At 39.3% G+C, this 16,420-nt stretch overlaps 1 protein-coding gene across 4 annotated transcripts in view; it reads right to left on the reverse strand.

The window, feature by feature from the left end:
- Positions 1-5,782: 5,782 nt before the first annotated feature.
- Positions 5,783-16,420, reverse strand: part of LOC121322095 (protein FAM126B-like) — a 66,784-nt gene continuing 56,146 nt past the window's right edge. For 3 of the 4 annotated variants that reach the window (XM_041261612.1, XM_041261611.1, XM_041261613.1), the window contains 3 exons: positions 16,220-16,307; positions 15,339-15,495; positions 5,783-6,738 (listed from right to left, as the gene is read on the reverse strand). In XM_041261612.1, the coding sequence (XP_041117546.1) occupies positions 6,128-6,738; positions 15,339-15,495; positions 16,220-16,307 (856 nt within the window). In that variant the 3' untranslated portion in view covers positions 5,783-6,127. Of the gene's footprint in view, positions 6,739-12,539; positions 12,684-15,338; positions 15,496-16,219; positions 16,308-16,420 lie in introns of all 4 variants that reach the window. The other variant, XM_041261614.1, reaches the window with a different exon arrangement.

Genomic DNA, 16,420 nt, shown 5'->3' on the forward strand with positions numbered 1-16,420 from the left:
CACCCGATTTGTTGCATAGATTTTGTAAATTTTATATAAACATTTAAATTCCTACGAAACAGTAGTGTTGGCAGATGTGAGAAGAGTTGGCCAAATAACTACCCCCAATACAATGATTCTTATCCCCTACTAGTTAATACAGTAAAGCATTCCAACGATACACTTGTAACTTGCAAACAACAAATTAACAATTTGTCCAACCTATTGTTTTTAAAAAAAAAAAAAACACACTGTAATTCTTGCTGACTGCCAGAAGGTGGCAGCATAAATTAAAACATTAGTGAACACTGACGATTGTCCCGTGTGCTGTGCATTGTTGGGAATGTCATTTTTAAATACAATTACAATTGTTTGGACATTTGTATCTGCAATCAGATGGGCAATGCTACCAGAGTCATTTCACTCCTGACCCACCCTGCCTCGGCAACAAAAGGATTGGTTGAAAGTGACAGATGTATTTATCCATATTAAACAGTCAACAGTGCTTCATTTTTAGAAAGACACAGACTAAAATTCAATGACGGACGTTTTAAAAAAAATGACACTGAAAAAGACTGTCGAAATGAGTGTCATTTGATTTGTGTTTCTTTTTGTATTTCTAGCCTTGTTTACAAACTGTGACGCTCAGAAGATTGAATACAGGTCTTCTCCAAACTGACGCTCAGAAGATTGAATACAGGTCTTCTCCAAACAGTGACAGACGGACAAATAACTGGTAGCATTCCCCCAGCTGATCAGTGGAATAATGCATAAATGGGTCCAAGTAATTTCCTTGGCTAAAAAACTAAAATGAAACAAGCCACTGTAGAATGAGGCAGGAACAGCAGAGTGTTCACCAACATGCAATAACATCACCATCTCTACCACCTATGAAAGAATCTCCCCAAGCAAGACTCCCTTTAGAACATCAGCTAGCAGCTGTGTAACACTGTGCTTCTGCCGTCTCAAAAATAAATCCATGCACCGCGCACAAGGGTGGAGGGTTAACTTTCAAGGGGGGGTGGGCAAAGTAAAGTGTTGTGCTTAGTGGGAAGACTATAAGAAACAATAAAGGAATCGCACACTATCCACATGCATTTTCATCTTTAGTTTTACAAAGGAATGTATTTAAAAACAAGCTAGGCTCAGTCTGCTGACATAAAATTTTAATATGGGACCTGAAATATACATATAAGCCTTCTGAGATAATATATACTGTGTAAAATACAGAGATTCTCTTTACCTTTCCTTTATAAGTGTTCTCTACAGCAGCAGCATAGAAAATAAAGTTTAAAAAAAAAAAACATAAAATAAATGGTTAAGAAATGTTAATTGTTTATACCTTCCTTATGGATCTAAACAGTTCTCTTACTCTGAATCAAATGATCGGATTAGCTTGATCAATCAGTACACATGCATATGTAACAGAACAGCTTACACAAACCATTTCTAATATCATATACACACTATTTATTTTGTACACACACCATATCTGGGAATTGTAACCCTAATGCCTTTGCTTTCGACCTCTATTTCTAAATTCTTTCTGTGTGACTGTAACTACACATTGTATATTTGCAATATAATAGATTTCAGTATTTGAACCTCTGATTGCAATAGAACATTTGGTAAAACCCTGTGAAGACTAAATGGTTGTGCCCGGGTCTGGTTATTTTGTTCCGTCCAATTTAAAACATAAATCATTTTACCACTACAGCAACTATGGCACAAATATTGAGAAGAAATAATTTGTTTTTTGGAGTAATAGTGTACAATAGCAAGGGTTTTGATAAAAACAAATTTAAGTAAGTAATGGAGTTAATGAACTGAGATGAAATGAGATCATTCATCCACCCAACTTCAAATTTCAAGCTTAATCAAAAAACCTGAGGATAAAGAAAATGATTCAAGTAGACAAACATTTTTGGCTAAAGCCTTCATCGGTGTTGATGAACTGGCTTCACCTGAGTCGAAGTGAATCTGAAGTCTGGAAAACGAACCCAACTGACAGGGGATGGGTAAGAATGTGGATATGCTGAACATAAGGAAATGTTATTTTAAAACATTGGCTCTACATCTTATTCGACAACAAGCATCATCATGTGCTTGATAAGCAACTAACAAAGATGAGGCTGGGCATGAACCGGCAACCTGTCCATTGCCAGCGAGCGTCTCAATGAGCCAGGCTCACCCGCATTCGTGGTTATGGTTTCACCTTTTAACCTGTTACACAATCAACTGACAGAAATTCAAAACTGACACAAACGATTCTTCATAGGAAGTATGACAGCAAAAGTACCCATAGTGTGCACAAGACACTCTATTCCATAATGTGATCGGGTGTCCTGCGAATGTTATGCCGACGCCTATGAAATCCATGCACATCTCTTCAACGTCATTCCTACTACAGCAACGATGAGAAAAAAAAAACAAAAAAACTAAACTAGTAGCATGCATTCCAGGGGCATACCAAATCCATTTAATGGATATAGACTGGAAAATAAATCACATTCTCTGGATGTCTTTTAAAGGAAATCATTGAGGATAAAATGCAAAGCCTATTGTGGGTGTTTTAGTAGGACATGATTTAAAGGTCTGGAAATGTTTACTGCAACATTATCTGCAAGCAATTAAGGGGATGAAGGCGTGTGAAGCTTCTGCAAAGGGAAAGAATCGGTGCTGAGGACACAGCCACTGTTGTACAGAGGAAACCTTGAGCTTGAATAATGGAACTTTGCTTGCTTGATTTGAATTCAAAACTGGGACTAGTTTAAGTTTATTGACTGGTTTCACAGACCCTGATTAGCACTAGCCTTGAATTATCTTACCTATTGTAACATTAGGTATTCCAGATGAGTGCAGGGGCTATGCAACCTGCCTCTATGTTTAAAAGGGGTTCAGTAACTGCATTAATCTCTTTACAGAAAGGGGAGTGTTCTAAACAGAATATGCTAGCCTGCCTTTTGCTGCAATTGTGCCTGATGTTGCTATGCATTCAGGTTCCTCTTACAAATATCTGTTAATAGACATATTACACTGAATAAAGTTTAAGAAGGCGTCACGTACAGTACATATTGCTTAAATTCCTTCCAATATTAAAATAACCAATACAGTTTGAATTCCAGACATTTGTTTCACAGACCTCGATTAGTACTAATCTTGGACTACCTGAAAGGTAGCATGAGGTAGCCCAAGGTTACTGCTAATCAGTACAGATCAGCTGCTACTATTGCAAGTCACATGAAGAGGCATCTAGTAATATAAATGAAAACAACCCGCCAACGCCTTTACTGTGTCCTGCACTCTGTAAAGTGAACATCACTCTACTGACAACACAATTAATTGTACATGTCAGCAAATATATTAGTGCCAAGTTATAGAACAGCTTTCACAAACCAAGATAAACATATAGTAGCCCATTAAAAACAAGACCGGAAAATGACTGCTACTTTCCCACGCTTCATATCCAAATCACTGGATGTTGACTATTCTTGTAATGGAAAAATTACAGAGAATAAAGTCTGGAATGACCTTTCCAACATTTAGCAAACCAATTTATTTGACAAGCTCCCAGGCATGACAGGTAGAACACATACTTTCATACTGAAGCACTGCTTTCTAAATGACTTTCAACCTTTTGAGAAAGTTCTCTATACAGGTTTCTACTGAGAGAGAATAAAATGACCAAATTCCTTTCAGCTACTGCAACATGAACAGAATATTAAACAAAACAGAAGACAGTATACGGTCAATGCATTTAAAGTCACTGCATGCCAGACTTCTAGAGATTAACATCAGCTTATTGGACTGTGGATGCCAAAATATAGATCTTTTAGAAAATCAACATTAATTTGAACTGGCCTCATTTCATATATAAAATATACAGGGCTCTGTGCTATATATTCATAGAAGTTCTACCATTGCAGAGTATTTGATAAACTATGCTAAAAGCCCTTTGGTGTCAAGAAAATGAAAAAGTTGCTAAACAATTGTTGGATGACTGCTGAAAAAAAACTTTCATGACCATCTGTGTGAAAATTACAATCTACGTTTCCTTTTCTGCAGGATTTTCAGCTGGTAGATGAAGAGGTTTTTAACTTGCTTACAACAATGTGCATCCTTAATTTATTCTTTCAAACCTCAGGGCGATTACACTATGGGAACAGAACAGAGCAAGGAGGGGTAAATGATGAGTCTAATCTACTGATTACCCAAAGCCTCTACAATTTGGATGTTTACATCATTCACTCAAGTACAGACTCCCTCACTCGATGAAACTAAATTAACCATGTCGTTGGGTCTTTTTTTCACCTGCAATAGACCTGCTCAGATTAAGGATTAAAAGAAAATGCCATGGTCCATTTCATCCGAAACACACACATCGGCTATGATAATGATCTACAGAATCCTTACTACATATTCCTTACACCACTCCTTAATATCCCTCTGTTGCAAAGAGGGACCATATCCACACAATACATATGCCTCATGTCAAGTGTACAGCCTGGTCTTAAGCAGTGAGGAATTTCACCCGTTTTTATACACAGCAGCCAAGACAGCCAGCAGCACGCAGTCTAAACAGGGTCTAAATAACCTGTAACCCTGCACTACAGTATTTATTATTCTATTATGGGAATTTAAAAAGAGGGTCAATAAATCCCCACTGGGGGATTAAAAGGGAGGTTGTATTTCCATCCGTCGCTGTGCTGACCCCTTGTTTTTCAGAATCCCAGAACAATTCTGTTTCTTCCCCCATTGGAGATCAGCTGAAATGCACTGCAGGGGCCGGTGTACAGTGCCCTCTGTTGTCCAGGCAATGAAAAGGAAGTGCGCTAAAGACAACGTTCTAGCAGCTGGATTAAAACCAGGCGTCCACAGTAACCCTTACAGTTCACATTGCCAAAGGGATAAGCAGCGACAAATTGAGGCACCTCACTGTTTTGAGACTTGTGAAGACACCCAGTACTGTACATCAGATAAGGACATTCTTGGCTTACACTGTCACTTTGCCAGGCTGGTCCCTGCCTGTTTCTACCACACACGGCTGTTGGAGAAGGCAGGTTGTAGATCCCATTCACTTTGTACAGCTGCTCCGCTCTGCATGTCTTGCACTTGGTACTTTCAAGTTTCTAGAACTGGATCCAATGGCCAGCAGATAGAATTCTGGACCCTTTTCTTTGATTTTACTTTTTGGATAATAATAAGAATATTAAGAACAATAATTTAAAAAATCTGACAGGTAAAAAATTATCAGATTTTTTATATATAAATTACGAAAAGAAAAAAATGATCAGGCTTTATGTGAGAAGCTAAAAACCAGTGCTTCTCAGTCTGACTTGATCTTCGTTTTAATTTTCACATTCTCAGCACTGTCTTTGGGGATGCAGATTTACAAGATAGATTGGCCAGAAACAACATCAAAAACAACAATTAAACAAACAAACGGATTGCACGTCACCCCAATGAAAAAAAAAACCAGGAAGGCATAAGCAAGTCCGCATGAGAAAACAGTGAATCACGAAATCTTCAATCTACAATGGTCATCTTATTGCTGTTTTAATACAAAATATATATTATGTGAATCTCAGGATTAAATTACAGCAGACCCACGACAATTACATTTTCCATAATGGGTAACAATAGTAGATTTGTTGTTTTCGTCAACAAAATATACATGGAATGCACCATTTGGTCAGACAAGTACAGCAAGGAGGAGAAAGGAAATCCCATTCCCAAATATATTCTTGGCAGAACGAGGCTTCTGGAAACCTATTCTAGTTTTTTTTTTTTTTTTTTTGGGGGGGGGGGGGAGGGGGTCACCTGGCTGCTCAGTACAGTACCTGGTTACTTTGTTATTCTTCAGCATGATGGTGCCTCCATAATGTTAATTTACAATAAAAGATTGCCACCCGTTTCTTCATCATCATCATCATCGTCACCAGTTCCATAATCTCAACCCTTCCCCTCCCCTTCTCTGAAAAGGCAGTCCAGCATCAGATGACAGTTTGTTCAGAGTTACGCAACAGCTAAGAGCTGGTCTCTCCAGTTGACCAGATGTTGCTGCTGGGCAGTTAGGTCAAAAGCAGTTATCGTATGTGGTTTGCTGCTTGGGGACGTTGAAAGTTGTACAGAAAGGGGAAGGCGCCCACTAAACCTGCGATATGATTTGCATATTGAAGCTGGGGGAGCGTGACTGCTTTGTCAGGGGGGCCCCTGGGGACAGCAGATCCTTCCCCTCCCCAGCCCTGCCACCCAGCCGCTCCTCCTGCAGGCTCACGGTGGAGAAGCGATGAGCGTTGCTAGCTGTCAGGTTGGAGACGGCCTCGAGGCCTGCCCCCTCTCCCCGATTGCCGTTCATGAAGTCAAAGGACTTGCTGGAGGTGGCGCTGGCAGTCCTGACCAGGCTCTGGCTGGCCGGCAAGCTGAGATGCTGCTTCTTCATGGGGCTCAGCTCGATGGCTTCCAAGGAGACACTGGGAGGGGAGGGGGGTTGCGGCGGCGACTGCGGCGGGGGTTGTGGCAGCTGCCTGCGAGGGGCTGGCTGAGGCTCAGCAGAGGTGGAAGGGGGGGTCATCAGTGGCTCCCTCTCCCTCTCTCTGGCAGTCCTCCCCGCTGCACCCTTCTTAACACTGCCTCTCTGGGAAGGGGCGACCGGCTTGCTCCCGCTGGGCTGGCTGCTGTTGGAGGCCCCAGATGAGAAGCCCTCATCTGGGTCATTTAGGTTGATTGAGTCCTCACCTCCACTCATGCCTTCCGCATCTGCAAGGGAAAAAAAGAGACAGTCCTGTTTCAAGCTGCAAGGTGAAGGTGCCGGTCTATCCCAATGCTAATGACTGACTCTTCTTGAAAATAGCCGGAACCAAACAATTTCAACAAGATGTCTTTCATTTTCAATCTTAACAGCATTTTCAATAAAGCATTAGCGCATCGATAAGTGCAATCCTCTTGCTCACCAACATGCTTACATCCGAGTATAGGTTTTGTTTTTCTGTACATTTCTATATGGCCCATTTAAAACATATCATTATCCTGGTATTTGCAAGCCCCAGCTTCGCTACTAAGATGCCCCCACCCTTTATGAAAGCAGGTATGAATGGGTACTTAGTATGCAAGATGTTAAACTACAGACACATCCATTCCCAACTGTGCTTGTGTGGTCTGCAGCCAGGCTTCGTATTACCAATTCATTAATTAATGGACTACAACATTTCAAGGCACTGGATAAGGTATTTTTTCGGAGGGATTTTAAATTAGGACGGCTTGTCACAAAGTGAAAGTTGGATGGAAAATCCATTCCCTGTGGCCACACTGTAAAATAATATAGACCCCAAATTAGAGACCTTTACCGCCTGATCGTTGACTGGGCGAGGACATTACATTTACTATAATTTCTGTATAATTATTTAGATTGATCTTCTTCAATATGGGTCATGCTTATAGAAATCAAAAGTTAAGGAACTTTCTTTTACGCAACTATGATATATAAAAGCTATGGATACTGTAAGCTGAGGTACCTTTCTAACTAACTTAGGTGTCTCTAGGGGGGTGTTACTGATTATTTAAATGCAAGATATGGGGAATCCAAAACACTTAAATGTAGACATCTCTCCTTTTATTAGCCACCGTTCCAATACCTTCTGAATTTTAGAAAAGAAATGTCTAAAAATAATAATAATCCAAAGCCCTTAAGGATTTGTACATTATTCGATAGTTTTTTGTTATTAACCTGGCCTTCATGGGATTAGAAATCTAGCAGGCTTCACTGTTATCTTGCCTTTCACGATATCATATTACTGTTATTGATTTTTACAGCTATTATTTTGCGATGAAAATGTTTCTTTGTGCAAGAGCTGCATGAATGAGGAAACCTATCAGGACCAGGATTTGAAATTATTACTGCTGTAAATGGTCTTTAACTAAAGGGATAAACACATTAATTTGGTCCAGTATATTGAATTAGGTGGCCCAGAGTTCTCATGTTTATAAAGAAAAAGATTATAAAACATATTCCCTTCTTATTCCATATTGTATTAATTACTATTCACTGATGCCAAGCTGTCTGTCTGAAAAGCGTGCTTGATTTGTCTGGAGGTGTGCGAGTGTAATATAAGTAGGCACTGATGGGACTTTGACCCATGAATGTATTAAATTAGATAATTTCATATACCAGTTCTATGCCTAGTTGTGTTACTTCAAATTTGTTAGGCATGTAAGGATCAAACATGACAAGGAGGAGACAAGGAATTTTCAGTTTGGTACAAATTCCGATAACTCCAAACATTCTGTGACCCATTCTTACCTGCTTTGGTCATTTTAAAACATGACTTTTCCCCTCCCTCAATCAACTATAGTCACACAAGGAGATACTGCAACTTTAATCTTCTAAAATATATATTTTTTATATATACAAATAAATACATTCATAAACAAAACTAATCCATAAAAAAGTAAAATTGATTACTACATGCACAGCCTCACAAGCTTTAACAATTTGTTGGGTTAGGTCCATCACAAACATGAGGTGGTGATGTCTCAACACAATGGTGATCCAGTGAAGGAAAGATGGGGAGAAGAGATGGTACAGTAAAGTCAAGACATGCACAAGACAACAGTGGGGGAGTGAAAACAGCATGCTCCATTCCTCATCTCTACCTCCCAAAGGAAGACAAGAGAAGACCCCAGCATTGGCTCTCCTTGGGATACGTCATAGAACCATAGCACAAAAAAAAAAAAAAAACAAAAAAAAAAAAAAAAAAAAAAAAAAAAAAAAAAAAAAAAAAAAAAAAAAAAAAAAAAAAAAAAAAAAAAAAAAAAAAAAAAAAAAAAAAAAAAAAAAAAAAAAAAAACAAAAAAAAAAAAAAAAAAAAAAAAAAAAAAAAAAAAAAAAAAAAAAAAAAAAAAAAAAAAAAAAAAAAAAAAAAAAAAAAAAAAAAAAAAAAAAAAAAAAAAAAAAAAAAAAAAAAAAAAAAGTGTACAGGCCACAGACTAAAATCACAGGACACATGCGAAGTCGGTGCACATCCAGTACAGAGATCCTGAAATAAATGGTTATATTGGTGACCCTTGGCTGTGAAGCAATGGGCTAACCTCTTAACCCACTCCTGCAACACACTATTGCACAAAAAAAAAAAAAAAAAAAAAAAAAACCTGACTCCACTGTCATCCCCCAGAGATTTATCACCACATATACAGATATTGATAAACCCAGCAGTCCAACTTGGAGGTGCAATAAATACTGTAACTTTAATATTTGCCAATTACATGTCCTTTGACTTAATTTCCACATTGCAGTGTATATAAAAAACAATGCTGGATTGTACACTCCATGTCTAAGACTTTCTTGACCTACTAATTGCGCATTTCAGGGAGACGTACTGCATGTATCAAAAAGGCCATGAAAACCTGGTAAGTCAGTTCTTGTTTTTTTATCCCGCTTCAAAGCAAAAAAGAAAAACCCAAACAAACCAAAAAAAACCTCCAACCCAGAGGTGCTGAAAAGAACATAGAAAAGGATGGTTATTGGCTGGGGGAAAATTCTTCAAGCTTCTTCAATAGATGCGTGGATGTGTTTCTTTGTTCCATCTCTACATGACAGCATAACGGTGCGATAGCAAGAGCAGGTCCTGAACTGACAAGAACTTATCTCTCTCAGTTTTGAGCAGAAGAGAGAAGGGCAAGATGGATTAAGAGTCTTAGTAATTGTCATGGCAACTGTTCATCTGGATTTCCACAAACAGGCCTTTCCCAGCTACAGTCCCCGTTACCCACTAACCAAAACCAAACTGATCACAACATCTCAGACACCAGGCAGAATAGACTGTAAGAAACAGAGATGACATTCAGCTCGGAGGATCATGAAAGGGGCAGACAGTAGAGCACAGGTACAAGCTACAATCGCCCTAGCACTGCAGCAATCTGCCTCATTTCAGGGCTCACTACATAGTCTATTACAGCATTCAAAGGTCCAGCCTACCTTGAAAAGCATGTTTATTGTCAATTTTCAATGAGACACATTTTTCTTGCATTGCCTTTAAACTCAACAGTAAAATCTTAGTTTTGTATTTGAAAGAACTAAGTCACTTTGAAGTTTTGGATGTTTCTTCAGAGCCTGAATGTGTACACAGAGGGACATTTTGCAACGAGACTGTAAAATAATCCCTAAATACATTTAAAAAAACTCCTTTACAATTATTTTGGTGAATAGAATTCACAGAAAGCTAAATTATGGACGAATATAGTGGACAGACACCCAATTATCGTGTTGCTTTTGTAAAATATATTGTGGTGCTTTACTTTGCAAAATATTTGTGCAAAGTCAAACAACCAACAATAGCCAAGCCCCAATTTCACTTTTGAGTTCAAACACAGAGCAACAGCTAGAAGGTAAGAGGACTTTTCAATATCTGTAATTAGGCAGCCCACTCAAGTAACCTGAATAACTGAACACTACATCCTACCTCGTAAAGCACTAGTTGAAAATACCGTGTCGTATCTCTCCAACCTTTTCATTCCCATGCACATGCATCTGAGCAATAATCCATGCAGTGGGAACAGGGTCCTTCCCAAAAAAAGCAGTTTATAGGATCTCCTGCTCAGCTAGCAGAATAGCTAAGAAATAATAATGAATAATGTTAAGAGCTGAAACGAGCAAAGCTATCGAGTCATTTTACTCATGCTGGAGCGCACACTAGAATTTCAGAAATCCTATTTTCTTGCTAAAACAAGCATTAGTGCAGTTGTCAAGGTTCATTAAAACTGGTAAATCCTGACAACCACTGACAAATGATATGTCTCACCTTGAAATGTGTACGCTTACAGTTCTCATGTTTTCTTTAATGATTACCATGTGTTGTATATGTCCAGTACAGTAGACTCTATATTAGAAAGAAATGGTATCAACACTTATTATAATTAATGCAATATCTAGTACTAATATTTTGAGTGTCACAGCAAAATATGCATATCTGATCAACTATTTTCCTGTTTCCTTATAAACTCCAAGTATTGTCACCATTTCTGGTTGGTCCCTTTGAACTGATATTAAAAGGGTTTGAATGTATTTAAAAACTTAAGAAATCGCTTTCTTTAAAAGACACATATGCCATGCAAATGCCATCTAATGCTGCCCTAGAATAGGCCAATAACACAGGCACAGTATTTTTTTTTTAATGAATCTGCCCCTACAATGAGTGCACTGCCTACACAGACATCATCATGCAGTTTGGGACTTCATCTTTCATTGACAGGACTGTGGCTGTGCTGTGACATGACTAATACATTCCCAACGCTGCATTGCAGTGCTGTGAGCTGTACCAGCGGACACATCTGTGCGCTGAAGAGGCAGCTTGCCAATGTTTCAGCTGTAATTATAAAGACCCGTTATTATCTTAGGCTCAACTTTGGCAGAAAATGTGTCAGATTTTCATCAAAATGAGTTATAGTTGGCAGATTTTGAAACTGATACACTTTGAATGCGTGTACAGTACAAAGTACATAAACAAATGCCTCCCAATCTGTCTTTTATCAACAGTAGCTGCTGAAAACAGTCTCCTTCTCCCACTACTCTAACCATTAACCTGCGGCAGTGTTCACTTTGTGGAGGCATTGTCTCTAGATACCTCTGATTAACCTGGTACAGCTGCAATATTTATTAGCTTGAGGATATTAAACGGTGGCACCAAAACCTGTTCATACATTTATCCCAAATGTAAAGTGTATTTTAATTAGTGCTTTTTCACATCAGTGTAAGAAAAAAAAAAAAAAAAAAAAAAAAAAAAAAAAAACCTGTCAGGTTCGTTTTAGTCTAAAAATTGTTTCAAATGTATTTAATGTATTTTCTTCAATACTGTTCTCTTGTTTAATCTAATTGAACCTACACTGGGATATATACAAATTTGGACACTGACTCTAAACTATTGCCTGAATAACATTTGGTGCCACTGTATGATATTTAATCATGTACATCAGCATGGCATTACCAATTTCAAAAATTCTGAGACTTATTTTACCAAACGGAAGCTAAAAAGGGCAAGGCTGAACCACACTAGAGCGTGACAATGTTTAAAAACCTAAAGAAAAAGCCCCAGTGATGACTTGACAAACTCCACGGCTCGCCGGACTCTCCAACACAACTTCTGACAGCTACCGAGATCACAGAAATAGCTTTGGGCCTGCTGTGTATCAAACGCAAGCAAGAAGGGAAAAACAACGTTCAAGGAAGCTGAAAAATGTGGCCATGCTCCGAGACTGGGGAGAGAGACACCCTAGCCAATTAAATGCCACTGGTCATGCCACATAAGTACAAGAAGCATCATGGATCAAAGATGCAGGTTTTAATATGCAGGGTCATGCAATATCCAACCCTCCCCTTGGCGGCTGACCTCAGATCTAACCTGGCTTGGCCTTATGGAACTGGTTGGGGGTACAGTTGTATTTTTAATATTGTTTTTGACGAGAGACGGCTAGCACTCCCTGGGAGCTGTAGAAAGACACATTAGAAAGGAATAACTCCCTGTGCTCCATAGACTCCCTCACTCCCTCAGTCTGCAGCTCTGGCCTACCCTCAAGCGTGACCGGGGGGATGCTGAACTGCACCGCTGGCCCCTCCCTCTCTCGCTGCCGATTGGCTGCTGGTTCCAAGGAGGTGTGACGATTCGGGGTGGCTGGGTGGCTCATGTCTGCCTCGTTTGAGAAGTCAAAACAATCTGGGATTCAACACACAGAGCCGGAAAATGTTTGGGTTTTAGCGGTTGAGGTTTTATTTGTTGGGGGGGGGGGGGGGGGGGTCCACTGCTGCAGTGTTGAACAAGGAAATATAGGGTTAGACAATCAAAAGCAACATAAAAAAGAGAGAAGAGAGGAGAGTCACACACACCAAAACAATGTTAGTACAGTAAGAAGGTGGTGATAAGGTTAAACATGGTAATGATGACTTGAAGGAAGTCTGACCATCTGTGTATAACAGCTGTTGAGACCCGTCAGCATTTACTAAAATCACATAATCCTGTGTGGATGGCGAAGGCTCTCACTACAGTCAAAATCATGGCAATGGTTTTATCCCATGACTGATAACCTGAAATTTCCATTGCTTTGTATTGTAGTTTTAACAAGGAATAATGAAAAGGTGGTTTAAATGAGCTGGTTTTCATAGTTAGTTAGTTACCGTATTTTATTGAACTTACCATTAAATTCCCTAGTGACAAATGGGACAATATACTGTATGTTCAAGATGCTGATTATCCAAGATTTAAAGAAAGTTGTCTGATTTATATTCTAATTTGTATAGAACATTAGACTTTTTTGTTGCGTAAAGCATAAAACACAAAATGCTGATTCAAACAATAAAACATCCCTTATTATGACTTCTCCATTAGTTTGGCTGTTCTAGTGATTTTGTAAGGACTGTAAGATAAGACGACACAGCCCTGTTAAACTTAAAAGCAATTCCAATCAGTTATATTTCCGGACTACTGGCACAAAATATAGTTCATAGAAAAAAAAGTGTACTGTGTGTGTTTTCAAAACTATGACTAGAACAACCATATGCAATTTCAATGTATGTATGTATGTATATGTGTGTGTATAATATATATGCTCCCCGGTCAGCAGCTTCTTCAACTAAAAACAAACCACCCCCATTATCATTCTACAATAAGCACAGTACAACAGGTAAGAGAGAATGCATTCAAAATAAAGACATGGATAATAACAAACAATGACTAGAACTTGCAAACAATGAGGTTAAACAGTAAGTAGTGTGCTAGATAGCGTTATGCATCCCCACATGTTGCTACAACTGTTTAAATAACATACCTGTCAGTTTTATTTTCATTGTTAACATCCTGATAACTTTACTCTTAGAACTGTTTCAAGCTCTCTTCAAAACGTCCGCTCTAGTGCACTGGGGTTTGAGATCTGTCCTCTAAATCATTGCAGGATAAGAGCAATTAAAAATAAACCAAAATAAATAAAAACAGTGCTCTGGCTTCTCTGTTCCGTACCACATCATGGATCGTTATTGCTGTGTTACCTGTTTGACAAATGTGGGCAATAATCCTTACACTAGAGCGGCCGTTTTGAAAAGAGCTTTGAAACAGGATCATGTCTTTATTTTGAATGTTTTATTTCTTCTCCGTTTAACTGTCGTTTTAAATGGTATTCACTTTTGTATGCTAGAAGAAAAACAGACATATAAAATAACATTTGGGTCAGAAAATATGGTAATAATATTGATTTTTAATTAGTTTTGGGCTGGTAATAAACTTGCGGCTCTGCCACTCATGCACTTTTGTATGCTAGAAGAAAAACAGACATATAAAATAACATTTGGGTCAGAAAATATGGTAATAATATTGATTTTTAATTAGTTTTGGGCTGGTAATATGCGGCTGTTTATATACACACAGGCTGGTAATATAAACTGCGACCTCTGCCACTCATGCAAAACCAATTAGAGACATTATTGTGTGATAATATATTCTGACCCATACATTATTCTGTTTATATACACACACATACATATATAGAAACATCAAGTCCAAGTTGTTAAAACACTATGGCCTGCTGGTGTCAGTATTTTATATACTGTAGTTGGCTCGAGTTGGGTTATGCCAAGCAGGCTCATGTACTTATTGCTGCAATTCCATGTTCATGTTTTGTTTGTCAATAAACTTGTATTTCATTTTCAACTCTTGAAATACATTTACTAATTATTATGAGAATGACTTATGATTGAAAATGTTGAGTAAGTGCAAGGACAGGTGACTGCTAGCTTCCTGGCAAAACACCCACACCATCACTACAGCCATTGAAACAAAAACAAGGAGACAGACAGTACAGCTAGCGCCTATCGGCCGAGGCATGGGAGATAAACTGCAATTCACTGTAGGGTTCAGAAGCGACAACACAACATCTCCTACAGCACAGTATGGACAATTCCTGTCCTACTCTCAGCAAATTTCTATTCAGCTTTTAAAAGACATGAGGTCGGTGGTAGGAAATCTGTAGTTGTTTTGGGCCCTGTGATGTAATTTAGTTAAAAGTGAACAACTTTTAATAATTCCATTTTCTGCAAATAAACCTGTTTCTTATCTTCCATTTACTTTTAAATGTATTTCTCTGCAAACCACCTCTTAAAATGGAGGTTAATTTTCGTGGGTTTACATCAAAGCAAGAGGGATAGCTACAAAACCCACAGTGCAATACTAAGATATGTGTGCAACAGACCGGACATGATATTATACAACTGTCTTGTTTCAAGCTCATCATTACTTGTTCATGAAAATGAAATGATCTAAGAAGGCTGCAATGCAATCTAGGACCCCTCTGAGCCCTCCACTAGCCCCTTCGGCAGACCTTACCCTCTCTCTTCCACCGATGGCGGCGGATGGAGGCCGTGGTAATGGCAGAGCGGGATACCCGGGCTACCGTGGGCGTCACCTCCACATTCAGCACATTCCGGCCCATAGACCCGTCGGGAGCATTCATTGGCAAGGAGCTCTTCATCGCATTAGCCACCTGAGGGGAGGGGAAGCAAAGTCGGCCAAATTCCCAGTGATGACGCAAACTGTAGGCGTTGGCAAACAAATACTACCACTGAATACAGAATATTGAAATTTAAAGTAGAGAAACAGCTCAAGGGTTGATCTAATCACTCTTGATATCATCAACCCCCTGTCCATGGATATCTGCTTGATGCAATCCAGGAACTTTGTCTATGGCGTTGTGTTTGAAATATAACTCTGGTTAGTATCGCTTTCAGGCATGTCAATGTAGTTCTCGATGATGGCTGACTATTTTACCCCCTCCCCCCTTGATTTAGAATGTCCAACTATGTTTTGTCACCACAACTGCATAGGGGAACTGAAGGTCAGCAGGTGTCCTCGGATCCCACCACCAAGCCAAGTGCCTCAGCAAGCTACTGGCCCCCTGTATGACAAAAGGCCAGTTCTGTATGTGTCCACTCGAACCCATCCAGCACCTGCCTTTGAAAGGCTGCTGTAGTGCTGTGAAGTGAAGCAGTTCGACGATTTTACCTCCCCAAACCGTCGGATCTCCAGCCACGATCGACAACTCGGCACACCCAGAGCTCAAAAGCTGCACTCCCTTGACTGCATGGCTCATTCTCCACACCATGGGGTCGTGCCTTCACCAGGTGAACCACACAAGTATCACCTTTTGGTTATCCCACAGCAAGAAGGTCCTCTACCGTATTAGCCATGGAAGGAACGCTCTAGCTTACCAGAAGGGGCTGAGAGTAAAGCTCCAGCTGTGCTCTATAGATAATGTCCTCCAGTGCCTCCCTGCCCAAGTCCCACTCCCCATTGAATCTGAAATGAAAGAAGACAGAGCACAATTAGTATAAAAAAGCAATGGCTTATCGTGAACTGGAAGAAAATATACAAACATAATACTGTCAATATGGCATACAGCCACCGCTGGG

This window comes from Polyodon spathula, chromosome 10 (assembly GCF_017654505.1).
Source record: "Polyodon spathula isolate WHYD16114869_AA chromosome 10, ASM1765450v1, whole genome shotgun sequence".
Classification (NCBI taxonomy): domain Eukaryota; kingdom Metazoa; phylum Chordata; class Actinopteri; order Acipenseriformes; family Polyodontidae; genus Polyodon; species Polyodon spathula.